Source organism: Sceloporus undulatus, chromosome 2 (genome assembly GCF_019175285.1).
Source record: "Sceloporus undulatus isolate JIND9_A2432 ecotype Alabama chromosome 2, SceUnd_v1.1, whole genome shotgun sequence".
NCBI classification, from domain to species: domain Eukaryota; kingdom Metazoa; phylum Chordata; class Lepidosauria; order Squamata; family Phrynosomatidae; genus Sceloporus; species Sceloporus undulatus.
Window position 1 is genome coordinate 188,232,856 of NC_056523.1, and position 16,327 is coordinate 188,249,182.

Consider the following 16,327-nt stretch of genomic DNA (forward strand, 5'->3'; position numbering starts at 1 on the left):
TAGTGTATACCATTTATTCACTTTTTAAAAGCAAAAGATATCTAATGTCACAAATTGTTGGCATGTGTTCAAAAATTCACTCTCCCCAGTCCACTTTATTGTGATCTCACCAACAACAACACAGCACAAAGTATAGCACAAGCCAGCACAGATATAGCACATTGTGAACCATGTGATAATTCCTTCACTAATATTCAATGAGGCCACATGGATGTAACTATGAAAGTAACTAAACCATGGCAAGAAGATAGGACTTTGTCCCTTTTTGTGTTATAAATCGCAGTATAATGTAGATCTATCTTTGGCCGGTTACACACCGGCACTTTAGTGCGTGACGAGCACGCACTAGGGTTACAAAAGGGCGGTGCTTCCGCACCGCCTTAACCCTAGTGCGTGCTCGTCACGCACTAAACGGCGGTGGCCCTTCCATATGGCCGCTGCTGTGAGGACATCACGGCCGCGCCGCCTCTAGACGGGGAGGCGCGGACGTGACGTCCTCAATCCACGGCAGGGCGCGTAGGGCGCCCTTTCCACGGACCAGGAAGGAGCTCCGTTTCGGAGCTCCTTCATGGTCCGCAGCGCCGCTTTGCTTCGCTGGGTGCAGCCTTCAGACGGCTGCGCCCAGCGAAGCAAGGGAGAAAGGGGCCAAGTGGCCCCTTTCTCCCCCTCCCCACCACCGCGGGGTGTCCTTGGGGCTTGAAGCCCCAGGGACACCCCTTTTCAGGCTGCGGGGAAGTGGCGTTTTGCTGCTTTCCCGCAGCCTGAAAAGCAGCAGATCGGGGCCTCAGCGGCTGCCGCTCTGCACACTGAGGCCCCGATACAGCGGGGGAAGGGGCGGGTGAAGACCGCCCCAAATGGGCAGTCTATAACCCGCCCCTGTTGTTGAGAAAAGGAAGTAACTTCAAATAATTCTTGTAACCAAGCTCTGTATATGACTACCGTGCCTTATCATCACCACTACCAGTAGTAAAGATTGTTATTATAATAAGTATTGTCTACATTTGTACAGTGCAGGAATGAGGAGCCTTCAGTCCTCCAGGTGTTGATAAAACTATTGCTTTCATGCCTGGCCATTACACAGTCTGAGGAGGGTTTAAGGGAACTGGATCCCAACATCTGGAGATCCAAAGATTCCTTAGCCTTCATATAATTCTTCCAAGGGTTCAAAGTACTTTGCATGCATCCTGCAATTGCATTCCTTACAACAACCTTATAAGGTAGGTCAGTAGCATATGCTAGCCATGCGACACAGCCAGCTCAAGACATTTTGGTGCCGGACACAAAAGTAAAATGGTATTCCCTTCTCCATTATGTGTACAGGAAATGACCAGATTTATCATATAGCCGAATTTTACTTCTAATCTAGTAAAAGGAGTGTCACTCGCAGCACTATAGCTCCATTTTTAAACCCCTTCCCATTATGAGAAGTCGAAGGCTTTCATGGCCGGCATCCATAATTTTTTGGTGGGTTTTTCGGCTATGTGGCCATGTTCTAGAAGAGTTTATTCATGACGTTTCGACAGCATCTGTGGCTGGCGTCTTCAGAGAATCCCATTACTTCCCTACACCTCAGAGTTTGCTACTGTAGGTATCTGTCTCATTCTGCTTAATGATAGAGCTGGCTCAGGGAACAGAAGATCCAAAAGACTGAAGGTGAAAGAAAGAAGCTTGCTTAAGGATATTAATGAGTTCACAGCAGAGGCAACATTCAGTTCAGGGACTTCTTCATTCCTTGCTCATTCTCTTTGCTACTATACTAGTGCAGCTTTAGAGTACTATTTCAAGCAACAACAACAGCTATTCTGTGCTTTGCAGCCTTGGAACTTAAAACACAGTCCAAAGTTATGGGACCTTCCCAAATACATCCTCACTTTGTGTAAAACCCTGAGTGCTGTTCTCAACAAAATCAGGCACAACCAGACCCCACTCTGCACAGATAAACTGATTCTATGTGGCAGACGTGTGGAAAAGCAGCACAGAACACGGTGCATACATAGCAGGTACTTGCCACACCTGGGGCCAAGCCCACACAGTAATCAAATTTGCCATGAGCTAGAAACTTTGCTGCACAAATACAACCCCCCTCCCTTCACCCTCCATTCCAGTCCAAATCAGAGCCTGGAAAAGTTAGCTTTTGGAGATGTTACATTCCTAGCATCTCCCAGCCAGCACAGCCAATCCTCTATTCAATCTAGGCTATACATCCTCACAGAATCTCATATACAGCACTGTAGAGCATGCACAAACAAATAACACACGTGTGCATGTGCATACTTCGCGCGCATGCATACAAAGGTTACAGTGAGGTCCAGAGCTTTGCCTTTTATAGCCAGACTGGTTGCGCCGAAAGGAATGAATTGTCCTTTAGCCAAAAATCTCGTCTCTCACCACACACACAAACAGACACTGTGACACTCACACACACCCAAGGCTAGACCCAATGGCTTTAGAAAAGAAGGGGGAAGTCAATCAGCAAACAGCAAACATAGTAATCTTAAGGGGTGGGGGGGAGTAATGGGCATGCACACCCCAGCAACCTCATGTCTGTCCCATGCATTCTCTCTCGTTCTCGCTCTGCCCCCTTCCCCCACAATGTACTTCAAAAGGGAATCCATCCAAGTGTATTCCAGCCCCTTCCTGAATGGCATGTTGGGTATTTAAGCACCCTTCTGGGAAATCCTTTCCCCCTGGCGGCAAGTAACCAGATCCCGGAATCCCCAAGAACGAGAGAGAGTGTGTAGGGGGAACCCAGCAAGGTCACAAGAAAACAATATGGCCCGGGGGCTGGTGGCAATGGCATGACTATTGTGTGCGGGGGGGGGGGATTGAGGCTTGAAAAGAGATAGAGAAGCATCAGATACACTACGTTGGCCTTTCAGCGAAAGCTGAAATACAACAACACACACACACAAACACACACACCTGTAAACAAAGTCATTTTCATCACAGCAAGAACACCGTCCAGACAATCCTTATCTTCGCACAACATGCTAGAGAACAATTTCAAATTATTGGGGTTTGAAAGAGTACAGTCACACTAATGTGTATAAACTTGTCACTGGCAGGCAAAATGTCATGATGACCTACAAGAGTTCAGTAGGGGGTGGAGTTGCAGGTGAAATAGGCACAGGGCAACTGTTCCTTAATGATTATTTAGAAAAGGCCAGGCATGGCAAGCAACACCTGCGGAAATTCCTCTTCCACACAACCATTAAAAAACAGGAGCCCTGTCTTATATTCTGCTTTGGCAACCCTGGCAAGCCATACCACGCTAACTTGTTCCAAGCTGGGCATAAATTGACTACCCTCACTATTTTGTATAAATGCATTAATATGTCCAAGGGATGCGGTATCCATGGTGTGATGACCACTGGGAAAACATTTGTCTCAACACCTTTCTTTGAATGCACTTAAGATAATGCATGCACAGTTGACCCCTCCCTCACCCAGAGATATCTGCTTGCCACTACAGTGTCTCCATCTATAGATACTTAACTGCTCCTACGTTTTCTGGCACACACACACACCACACACACACCACACACAATGGAGTAGGCTTAGAAACTTTTATTGGGACTACAGGCCCAGAATCCCCATGTCCCACATGGCTGAGTGAATTATGGGAATTACATTTCCACAAGTAATTCTATCATGCTTGCTTATTTGACTACAACACATATACCGACCGGCCATGAAACCCCTGGGTGATCTTGGCCAAGTACAACACTCTCTCAGCCTCAGGGGAAGACAAGGACAACCTCTTCTGAACAAATCTGCCAAGAAAAACCCCATGATAGGTTCACTTAAGGTTCCATAAGTGGAAAGGACTTCAAGGCAAACAAAAACAATGGGGTAGGGAAATAGATTAGTTACAGAAAAACAGACCTATTGGTTCCAATTGCCAATAGTGCAATCATTTCTCTCCAGCTAACCACATGTGAGGATTTGGCAAGAGGGAACAGGCATTGATGGTGTCTGAATCAGGTTGTCAACTGACCAAACGCTGAGCAAAAAACAGGCCATGGGTCTAACCCAGGTGTGGAAACTGGTGAGTCCACCCCAGATATTCTTGGTCTGCAACTCCCAGCATTCACACACATTACACACGCGGGATAAGGGGCTGGCAATGGGAACTGCAGTCAGGAAATCTAGAGATTAATTCTCCCAACCTCTAACCCCAACACAGACAATCAATTTGGCCTGACGAGGGATCCTACTGTTGCCCTGGAGAGAACCTTCGCACAGGTACTTATGTAAACAGGAAAAGTCTCATAAATGCCTTCCTTTTGATCTGGGACCTCACACAAGACTCATTCACATTTTCTTGTATTTGCAGGCTGTTATATGGGATGGGTGTTGGCATGCGTCAGATGTGCACGGAAATCCACATTTCCCTTCTCCACTTAAAGACAGATGTCAAAACGTATATTCTAAATCTACCCTTTTCCCAAAGAGCTCAGGGCAGTATAGGGGCATATGTGGTGTGTTCATCCCATCCATCCTCATAACCACTTTGTAAGATACATTAAATTGAGAGCCACATAGCACAGTAACTATATCAACATTACCTGTTGACTTTCAAGTTATTAAGTCCTAGCTACTACACTACACTTGTGCATTGCATCATACTATATTTGTTCCAATTATTTTCTAGGATTTGCACATAACATGTACATACTCTATCAAAGTCTTGCTGTGAACCACAGTTGTCATAATTGCTAACAAATCTGCCTCTGTTTTTCACACAACTGTGTGCTGGCAATACACCACTAGTCTCCCTGACCATTTCCACGTCCCCCACAACAATCCCACAACAGCCATCTGTACAGCACTGTGTAAATTTACAGCGCTTTATAAATAAAGGTTAATAGAATAATAAATAATAATCACATGAACAGAAGCATTTCCCAACAGAGGACCAAAAGACAATCAGCCCCAAACAAGCTGCTATGAACAGTGCCACAGAACTATCAGAGTACAGAGCAAAAACTTAATAGTGAGGATATTAGAGAAACCAGGTAAGCTATTCTGGAATGCACCCACAAGGTCCTAATACCACATGATGTGGTGAATAATAAACACCTCTCCTGTCCCAATGAAACCCCCCTGTGAAAATATTGTTATCAATAGGCCTGAATTCTTTTAACAGCTGAATCAATCAGACTGACCAATTAGAAATCTTACTTGCTGATAATATCCCTGTAAATAACCTTAGTAGCAGGTGTTTTTTTAAATTGTAATTACTTTTAACAACCATAAGTATTTTGAAGTCCATAATATTTAGAAAAGCATTCAGCAGCAGAAGGGGAAACCTGTTCTGAAATTCAAAGATACATCTGTGTTTGTCTGTAGAATCAATATGCAGAAAGATCTTGTAGCCGTTGAGGCTAACGAAAGAAGAAATTGGCTGCGTGAGCTTTCATAGACTTAAATCTACTTCCTCAGATGCATAAGCATACATGTAGTAAGATAATTTATAAGATAATACTATCATCGGAGGGAGTAGACTAAGTCTACAAAGTTCAGGCTGCCAACTTCTTTCTTTCAGATAGTCTTAAAGGTCCTACAAGATCTCTCTACATCTGAAATTGGGAATCTACACCACAAAAGGAAAGAAGAAAGTCTTCCTAACTTCATACATTACTTTTATTCACATGCAGTCTCAGGCATAATTAATCAATTAAAAGTCATACCATTAACCAACATCCCCTGTATATTTTTTTAATTGGGCTTAATTATTTGGTTCTGTCATATTTGTGTGTTTTTAATCTTACACTCTGCTGCTGCAAAATCCCTTACTTGGGCAGTCAGGTTTTACCAGGTGGATGCAAACCAATTACAAATAAGCAAAAACAAGATCAATTAATTAATTTCTAATTAATGCATTGTTTAATTGTGTGACAGGTTCATATATAACCAATACAAATTGTATTTAAAAACACACAGATATCCATAATCCAAACACTTCCTCTCTGCTCCGGATGCCTTCCTTGTCTCACCACGGATGCAATGCCACCCCACAGCTTTCCCACTTCTCCGAATACACATATGTGTGCACACAACCCACAGGCACAGTGTCCGATCGGGAAGGTGGGCCACATGCCACCACAGCCCACCATGGAGTAGGACTCACCTGGCCCAGGGTGACCAGATGTCCTCACTACAAAGGAGGACAGGGCACCACAAAATGCAGGGCATTCAAGAAAAATGTAGGACATGATCAAATGAAAGCTAAAACACTCATAGGTTCAAAACACACTGCAGAGATAATCCAATTTAGACCACTTTAACTGCCCTGGCTCAATGTTAGGGAATTCTGGGAACTATACCTTTGTGAGACATTAGCCTCTTTGTCAGTGAACTCTGGGGGCACAATAAGCTACAATTCCCAGATTCCCTAGCATTGAGCCATGACAATTAAAGCGGTCTCAACTGGCTTATTTCTCCGTGTGTTTGGACCATGTACGTAAATGTAAATCAATATGTTTCTCAGCCATGCTCAAAATAGAGCGGATTTTGAAATCCCCCTGGAAGCAGAAGGTTGAAATGTAAGACAGTCCTGGAAAAGGCAGCTGATCAATCAGACTGACCAATTAGAAATCTTAGGGCGCAAACAGAGAGGCCAAAATCAAGCTGCTTCGGGTCACTTTGGGGGTATGCTATTTAAATGACACATGCATCTTAAGAAGCCAGAAGCTGCGCCAAAGCTGTGCTCCAATCCTTTGGCTTTGGCGTGGCTTCCGGACTCTTTGGACGATGCAGCATTTGAACACCATACCTCCAAAATGACCCAGAGCAGCTTTATTTTGGGCCTGTCTGTTGCTGAAATATCTCTGTAAATAACTTAGTAGGAGGTTTTGTTTGTTTTTAAATTGTTAATACTTTTAATGTACCATAAGTGTTCAAATCCATCAAGCCAGTTTAGCCACCCTCCTTGGGCCCTGTGGGCCCCCCTTCCTTGTAGGTTAAGTAGACACGGGGGCACCCTAAGGCTGTTGTAGCCCCGACAGCAACCAAACAGCAGCCCCAGCAGGAACTGGGTAGCCCATAGCACCATTGTAGTGAGAACCCTTTGAGGGGACCTGTGGAGAGAAAAGGTAATGTGGAACTGGGCACTTCTGAGGGCACTTCAGTGCCAGAGAAGCATGAAGAGGGCTTAAGCATAATGCACTCCACACACACACAACTGGTGCTGCTCCGAGGGGATGGGTGGCTGGGAAGAGGCCTAGAGTGCGCTGCGTCCGAGGAGTAACAGAGATCAAAGCGCCCTTCCTTCCTCCTCCATCCACCCTGGGCACCCATCCAAGCAGCTGTAACCGAGTGGCGGCAGCGGCTGATGGGCACTTCAAAGGCTTGGTCTCCCTCTGCCAGTTCTGCTACACTCCCCCCCCACCCCAGGCCCTCCTTTTTCCTGCAGCCTGGCGGTCCTTTGAAGCTGGGGGGGGGGCAGAGTATAGGATGCCCCAAATGGGCCCAACCCTTAAGAAATGCAGCCACCCACTTTCATGGACTATCCTCTGCGCCTTGTGCTTCCAGTGCCATCTCCTGGACAGTGCCCCCTAACTGGGGCTAAGACACGGCCTATTTAGTGGACACAGTGGGGTGGGGGGTGCTCAGCCTTGAGACAGCCCCCTTCATTCTGGAGAGGGCACCATTCTGGACCCAGGCTTGGTTTTTTGCCGTGGCCTGCCTGGCGCCATCACTCTCAGGAAAAGGGGGCAGGAACGGCAGAAATCCCTCCCTGAGCCCCAGCCGGGCTCTAATCTTCCCCATGCCACAGAACAGGTGCCAAGGACAATGCCAACAACACTGTCGCTGTTGCCATCGCCCTCCACCCTTCTTCTTCTTCTTCAAAGCACCAGCTCAGGACTTGGTGCCAGCCAGCAGCCCTAGGGGCATCCATTTGCCAGCCAGTCCTGTGTCTTTTGCTTCCTTCCTGTTCCTGTCTCCCCACTTCACTCAAGGCAACCTGCTCCAACCTGCAGCCTTCATACCTGAGCCAGGTGCAGCCACCGAAGCAGTGCAATGCTGGGACATGAGTCCCCACATATAGCCCCAGGTGCCAACGGAGCCAGCTTTCTCTGGATTGTAGACATACCTGTTCTTGCACCCATTTTTACACACATCTCTCTCATTACAGTTACCCCAGGCACTCAGTCCCTACAGTAACAACAAACAAATAACATTTTATTATTTTTACACACTTTTGGTCACACTCTCTAATTAAAATTGCCCAGGACTCAGTTCCCCATCCTCATCCTCATGCAATAATAATAGCAATAAATAATAATAATAAAATAACAAAAACTTATTATTTTTGCATGGTTTTGGTCACATCTTTTTCTCTAAAATTACCCCAGGCACTCAGTCCATACACTACTACTACTAATAATAATAATAATAATAATAATATTTTTGCATGGTTTGGTCACATCTTTCTCTAAAAATTACTCCAGGCATTCAGTCCCACAAATACTAACAACAACACAACAACTTGTTATTTTTCAATAGTTTTGGTCACATCTTTCTCTCTAAAATTACCCCAGGTATTCAGTCCACAATAATATAATAATATAATAATAATAATAATAATATAATGATAACAACAAAACAATCTTGTTATTTTTACATGGTTTTGGTCACATCTTTCTCTCCAAAAATTTATCCAGGCTCTCAGTCCATAACAACAACAACAACTTATTATTTTAACAAGGTTTGGTCTCTCTCCTCTAAAACTACCCATCTGAGGAAGTAGAGTGAAGAAGTAATGCATCTGAGGAAGTAGAGTGAAGGAAGTAATGCATCTGAGGAAGTAGAGTGAAGGAAGTAATGCATCTGAGAAGTAGAGTGAAGGAAGTAATGCACTGAGAAGTAGAGTGCAAGAAGTAGCATCTGAGGAAGTAGAGTGAAGGAAGTAATGCATCTGAGGAAGTAGAGTGAAGGAAGTAATGCATCTGAGGAAGTAACAGTGGAAGGAAGTAATGCTCTGAGGAATAGAGTGACGAATGCATCTGAGGAAGTAGAGTGAAGGAAGTAATGCATCTGAGGAGTAGAGTGAAGGAAATAATGCATCTGAGGAAGTAGAGTGAAGGAAGTAATGCATCTGGAGAAGTAGAGTGAAGGAAGTAATCGCATCTGAGGAAGTACAGTGAAGGAAGTAATGCATCTGAGGAAGTAGAGTGAAGGAAATAATGCATCTGAGGAAGTAGAGTGAAGGAAGATAATGCATCTGAGGAAGTAGAGTGAAGGAAGTAATGCATCTGAGGAAGTAGAGTGAAGGAAGTATGCATCTGAGGAAGTAGAGTGAGGAAGTAATGCATCTGAGGAAGTAGATGAAGGAAGTAATGCATCTGAGAGTAGAGTGAAAGGAGTAATGCATCGGAGGAAGGTAGAGTGAAGGAAATAATGCATCTGAGGAAGTAGAGTGAAGTCTCCAAAAGCTCCTGCTGCCAATTCTTCCTTCTCAGTGAGTCTCAACTACTGTACAAGGCTCTAACGACTAAAATTACTCCAGGCACTCAGTCCATAACAACAACACCCTTATTATTAGGAGCCAGTGTGGTGGTGTGGGTTGACCGATGCCTCTGGAGACCAATGTTCAAATCCCAGCTCATCCTCCTGAAACGTGACTTTGGCGAGTCACACTCTCTCAGCCTCAAGAGGAGGGCCATGACAAAGCCTTCATTGTCGCTGCCACAAGTCGGAAAGGACTTGGGAGCACACAACAAAACGATTAATAATCATATAAGGAAGTAATGCATCATGGAGTCCCAGTCCCACAATATCATCACATTATTATATCCACATCTGTGGTGTGCTTCCAGATAATGAAGTGTTGTCGTGGCATTGCTGTTATTGTTGTGGTGATGATGACAACCCTTGCCTTCCCTCTCCTTTTCTTCCCCCTTAGATCTGAGGCAGGAGGAATCCTGGCTTCTCTGGCGGGTTCCGACGTGACTTAGGGACACGTGTCTGACCCTCAGCTTGGCTTGGAAGCAAGGGGATCCCCGAGCCTTTCCCCCACCCTGAAGAGGCTACTGTTCAGGGAAAGGGGCGACCCTTTAAAGGCTTCCTTACCTGAGACGTCCCAGTCCCACTGAGCCCTGTTCTTCCCGCGGAGTACGCAAAAAGAGAGAGGTCTGGAATGGGAAGCAGAAGGGAAAAGAAGACTTACTACTAAGAGAGGGGGGAAGTAGATCTCTTGGAGAGTGGCTAGAATAAAAGGTGGTGGAGGAGGGCTATGGGGGAGGAGGGGACGGGATTGACTGGGACCCAGGGGCAGAAACCCGTTTGGAAAAGTCTTGGGACTCCTTTCCAACAACTCCTTTTTCATTCCATTCCATTCCAACCTTTACTAGGGAAACAAGAAAGTCACTCCTGGGGGGTCCCTCCCAGGGGGATTCTGGGAGTTGTAGTCCACCACCAAGTCCCACTATCTTTTTTGCACACAAAGCTCCAGGGGTTTTGGCGAAGTGGAAAGAAGGGGAGACCAAAAAAAGCCCCTCCAAAGGTGGAGTTGCATCCACACTGCAGGCTGCACTCCACTTCGAGAGCGCTTTAACTGCCTTGGCTCAGCGTTGCTTGTGGCTCTCCTTGAGAGAGAGTGTCCCGCCTTTCTCTCTTTCCCGAGCCTTGAGCCAGGCGGTGCAAGCGGCCTCAAAGCGGAGTGTTACCCTGCAGTGTGGACGGAGCCCTACTACCCGCCACTCCTGCAGTCTCCAGGTGGGATTCTTAACTCCCGGGGCTCTTCTGAAGGCCAGGAGGGCTCCTTCGGGATGTTCTTCTGGGCCAAAGGCAGCATGTCTTTCTCTCGCTCTCTGCCCCCAAAGCAACAGCTCCTCCGGATTTAAAGCTCTGGGGAGGGAAGGAAGGAGGGAGTTTTCCTGGGCTCCCGGCGAAGTCCCTCTTCTCCTCTCGCCAAGCCGCCTCCCTGGAGCAGAGACCCAGAGAGAGAGAGAGAGAGAGAGAGGTTGGCAGCAGCAGCAGCAGCAGAGAGGAGGAGGCCTTAACCCCTTCGCCCCCTCCGGCAGACTGCCACGGCTCAGTCTTCTGGGATTTGTAGCACTGCCCTTGGTGCCGACACAAACTACAGATCCCAGCATCCCACAACGTTGAGACCATGGCAGCCAAAAGTGGGAGGTGTCAAAACTGGATTATATGGGTGCTCTTTCTTCCTCTCTCTCTTTTCTTTCTTTCGTTTTCTTTCTCTTTTTTTTCTTCTTTCTTTCTTCCTCCTCCTCTCTCTTCTTTTTTTCCTTTCCTTTTCCTCACTTGGGTTTCATCATAGCATTGTTGCCCTGTCAACGTCTGGTCCTAAACGCACTGCAGAACAATCCAGTTTCAGACCGCTTTAACTGCCTGGTTTCAATGCTAGGGAATGCTGAGAACTGTCATTTGGTGAGACAATGTTTGTTAAGACTTCTCTCTCAAAGAGAGTTTGCTGCCACAAGACTCTACAGTTCCCAGGATTCCATAGCGCTGAGCCGGGCCAGTTAAAACGGTCTCAAGCTGGATCGTTCTGCAGTGTGTTTGGACCCAAGGGCCTGTTACAGACAGCCCAAATAAAGCTGCTTCGAGTCACAGGGGAGGTGTGGTGTTTCAATGATGCATGCGTCCTAAGAGTCCAGAGTCCTTAGGGCTGGAGCGACTTCTGGACTCTTAGGACGCATGCATCATTGAAACACCACACCTCCCCTGTGCTCGAAGCGCTTATTTGGGCTGTCTGTAACAGGCCTAAGCTTACCTCCCTCGCATATAGATGACTCCTCCTGGGGCTGCATCCGCACTGCAGAAATAGTCCAGTTGACATCCACTTTAACTGCCACAGCGAAATGCTTTGGAATTCTAGGAACTGTAATTCAGTGGTTCATATCATAGGGTTTTCTTGGCAGGTGTCTTCAGAGGAGGGTTTGCCATGGCCATCCTCTGAGGAGGCCAGAGAGTGTGACTTCTGGCCCAAGGCCACCCCAGTGGGTTTACATGGCTGAGCCGGGATTCGAACCCTGGCCTCCAGAGTCTTACTCCAACACCCAAACCACTACTCCACCCCTCCATCCAAAATAAAAGCAGAAGAGGAAGAACTTTCTAGAGCTTTGGCCAGAGTTTTCCCTCGTCCCAAAAGTAACTGCTCCCCTCTCTGAAGCCTTGTGCTTTTGGCGGGAAATCCAAAATAGGGTTTTGGGGTGCTCCTATCATTCTGCCCCTCAGCTTGCAGTGGTCAGGGTGACCAGACGTCCTCCTTTTCCAGGACATCTCCTATACATTTGATCCCTCGGCCTGGGAGGAAGTCCAAAATGTCCCCATTTTGAGCATGACTGAGAAGCAGGAATTTCCATTTCCATGAGTGCTTTGAGCTTTTCTTTCGTTGTGTCCTCCATTTTTTATTGAATGCCCTATATTTCTTCGCAGCACCTTGTCCTCCTTTGCCACCCTGCGACTGCCCTCAGACCAGGGTTGACCAGATGTCCTCCTTTTCCAGAACATGTCCTCCATTCCAACCTTCTGTCCAGGAGGAATTCCAGAATGTCCTCCACACTGAGCATGATTAAGAAGCATGAATTTACATTTGTATGAGGGTTTTAAACTTTTATATGGTCCTGTCTGTCATCCTCCTTGAATGTCCTCCATTTGGAGCAGGCCCAAGAAGCATGAATTTACATTTCTATGAGTGTTTTGAGCTTTTCTTTGGTTATGTCCCCTACTACTTTTTTCTTGAATGCCTTACTTTTTTTTGCAGTGCCAAGTTGTCCTCCTTCTCTGTGAGGACATCTGGCAAAAGAGATTCGGAGCTAGAGTGACCACACATCCTCCTTTTCCAGGACATGTCCTCCCTTTCAACATTCCATCCAGGAAGAATTCCACAGTGTCCTCCATTTTGAGCATGACTTAGCAGCAGGCATTTACGTCTCTATGGTCCAAGACACACTGCAGAAATAACCCAGTTAGAGACTGCTTTAACTGCCCTGGCTCAGTGCTAGGGAATCCTGGGGAAAATGTGGTTTGTGAGACATTTTGCCTTCTCTGTCAGAGAGCTCTGGTGCCTTGACAAACTACAATTCCCAGGATTGTGCAGGGGAGGATGGTAGTGGTCTCTCACAGGCTCCTTTTTGTCCAGGAATTGGCAGGAAGGCACCAGGAGGAGTAGAGCCCATCTCCCCCTGCGTTGCCACTTACTGCATCTTGAGCCTTTGCCTCACCTTTGGACTCTCCCCACCAAAAAGGAGGAGGAAGAGGAAGGCAGCACCATCACCACCTGTGGAGGCCTGAAAAGGGGGCGAGATAGACGAAGGCCCTGCTGGCAACAGAGCCAGAGAAGGCAGGATGTCAGGTGTCGGGTGGTAAAGCCCAGAGCCAAGCCGGATGGAGGAGGAACAGAAGGAAGGAGAAAGAAACCTTTGACAGAGAGAGAGAGAGCGATAAAGAGGCAGCACGACTCTCCTTGGCTGGCTTTCCCCTTCCCTCCCTTTGACAAATTGAACATGAGTCAACAGTGTGATGCGGCAGCTAAAAAGACCAATGCAATTCTAGGCTGCATCAATAGAAGTATAGTGTCTAGATCAACGGAATTAATAGTGCCACCCTAGAAAGATAGATAGATAGATAGGTAGGTAGATAGATAGTCCAGTTCTGGGCAGCACAATTCAAAATTCAAAAAGGATGTTGACAAGCTGGAGTGCGTCCAAAGGAGGGCCACCAAAATAGTGAAGGGTCTGGAAACCATGCTTTATGAGGAGAGACTTAGGGAGCTGGGTATGTTCAGCCTGGAAAATAGAAGATTAAGAGGTGATATGATAGCCCTGTTTCATGATTTGAAGGAGTGTCATGTTGAAGATGGAGCAAGCTTCTTTTCTGCTGCTCCAGAGAATTCCAAAGAGCAAAGCTTGGTTTTGCCATTTTATATAAGGGGCACCATTTTACTATGCCACTGTTTTTAATGGGACTTGAGCATCCATGGATTTTGGTATCCATGAGGAGTCCTGGAACCAAACCCCAGCAGATATCAATAGTCTGCTGTAAGGAAAGGGAGCAGAATGTATATCCCTTCAAACCAGAACTTGGGGAAATTACTTGGAGAACTACAACTCCCAGAATACACATCCTCACTGCCAGTATAGCTGTTGGCTAAGCTGCTAAATGAGGGGATTCTGGGAGCTTAAGTCCAAAAAGCAACATTTGGAAACTTCCAGACGTTTTCCTGTTTGTAACTCTCATGTTCCTCACTATTGGCTCTGCTGACTAAGTCCAACAATGGGATGCCACAGACCAACAGTACCTGGAGGGCCATATGTTCCCTCTGCATGATCTGAAGTGACTTCTTTCTGTAGAGCCATTAAATATCTATAGGACGATTAAAGTCAGAATCTAAAACCACCCAATTGTGCAGGAACCTCTGTGCAATCAGGGACAACTTAAGGTATTTTTCTGTCTGTGGTGAAGATCATTATGCCCTCCTGTTGCACATAGGGATAGGGAGTCTTGGACATGTCTCATCCACAGGGACACCATGAGTCGAGATTGACTCAAGAGTGGTTAACAACAACACCAAATTGCACATACAGACACAGAGGTGGGCCAGACAGACAGCGCAATAGTTATTTCATATAGCTGGGTGAGGGTGACAGAATGGCATCTTCCATATCCCCTGAGATCAGCACATCAAGTTGTGACACACAAGGCAGGCTTAATGACACAGTTCTATCATCTAACACAAACAACAGGGCTGCTGCTACCACTGCCATCCCTCATATCCTCTGCTGCCTGAGGCTGCTGCCTGATTACTTATCATGGGAGCTGGCCCTGAGAGGAAACCTCTCCCCTCCACAAATATGAAGGATCTCTTTTCTATTTAACCCACTGGCATTTAGGTTGCTTGACCTTCAGGCTGTATTTATAAACCTCATGGTAAGATGAACAAAGTTTACTGCAATGAGCCATGGTGCTGGTATATGGTGGCTGAGGCCTTCAGGGCTTCCCTCTGTTGAGGGATATGTTGATGTCTTCTTTCCCTTGGGAGTATTGTAAGGAAGAATTACCTGCTCAAGAAAATATAGGGCCCATACAGACAGGCCAAAATAAAGCTGCTTTGGGTCACTTTGGAGGTATGCTGTTTAAATGATACGTGCATCTTGAGAGGCCAGAAGCTGCGCCAAAGCTGTGTTCCAGTTCTTAGGACTGGAGCATGGCTTTGGCGTGGCTTCTGGTCTCTCAGGACGCATACATCATTTAAACAGCATACCTCCAAAGTGACCTGAAGCAGCTTTATTTTGGCCTGTCTGTCTGGGTCCATAGTCCACAATATAGTCCAGTCTCCAGATGTTGCTCAGCTGCAACTTTAATCATCCATTCCCATTGCCTACATCTGATGGGAACTGCAGTCCAACAATTACAGGGCCACAAGTTACCCACACCTGGAGCGGACAATACTGAACTAAGATGGACCATGGTCTCATTCAATACAAGGCAGCTTGCTATGTTCTTCATATGATCTTCTGCCCAGGGTGACTCAGAACAAACTGTCCTCTAGAAAACCTCAGTTCATAGGCAGGAAACCAACACCCTTTTGCTATCACTTAAAAAAAAAAACCAACAGTGTACAAGGACAATATCCTCTGCATTTGAATATATTGTGCATTTTATTTAATTAAGGTGATTTCTTGTCCTGCGTACATTAGGTTTCTGAGTGACCATTCCTGTCCCCTCCCTTTTCTATCTTGTGATTTTTCCGTTTCAACAAGATTGCATTACTAACCTTCCTTCCTATTACTCTCCCTATAAGAGTGCCTTCCCTCTGCCTAACAATCAGGGCATGTGGGAAATGCACAGGATGATGGGGATTTCCATGTATAATGGTTCCAACACACACACACAAAACAGTGGGAAAAATCTCTTTTCCTTCCCCTTGTTGAAGGGTCACCCTCCCCCACCTCATGCCCAAATTTCCCAGACTAGTCCAAAAAGCCTCTTTTCATCCTACAGCCTTATTGTTAGGCATTGCTGCCCATGCATGAGCTATTCCTGTCTCCCTCCCTATCCTGCGCGCATGCCACCCACAGCAGGAATGGTTCCCACGGCTCCAGGTCTCCCAGCCTCATGGAAGTGGGCTGCTGGGGGCATCCCTAAATATGTGTGTGTGTGTAGCAGGGGGGATTGCAGGGGATATGCTGATAGAGAGGGGAATGAGCCTTAATAGGGGAGGGGTGTGTGATTATTCCCACTACCAGCAGGTGCTGATAGAAGGCGTTCCAATGGGGACAGGCGCCTAGCAACACTCTCTGGAGCGCAAACAGAATGGAGGCACATGGGACCTTGGGGGGGGGGGGGGGACAGC

The 16,327-nt window shown here is 46.5% G+C and overlaps 1 protein-coding gene across 2 annotated transcripts in view; it reads right to left on the reverse strand.

Moving 5' to 3' along the window:
• The window catches only part of LOC121920876 (semaphorin-3F-like), a 37,925-nt gene extending 26,967 nt beyond the window's left edge, over positions 1-10,958 (reverse strand). Inside the window, exons 1-2 of one of the 2 annotated variants that reach the window (XM_042448142.1) lie at positions 10,699-10,958; positions 6,959-7,079 (exon numbers count right to left, since the gene is read on the reverse strand). In XM_042448142.1, coding sequence (XP_042304076.1) covers positions 6,959-7,079; positions 10,699-10,801 — 224 coding nt within the window. In that variant the 5' untranslated portion in view covers positions 10,802-10,958. The remainder of the gene's footprint in view (positions 1-6,958; positions 7,080-10,698) is intronic. The other variant, XM_042448141.1, reaches the window with a different exon arrangement.
• Between the last annotated feature and the right edge of the window lie 5,369 nt (positions 10,959-16,327).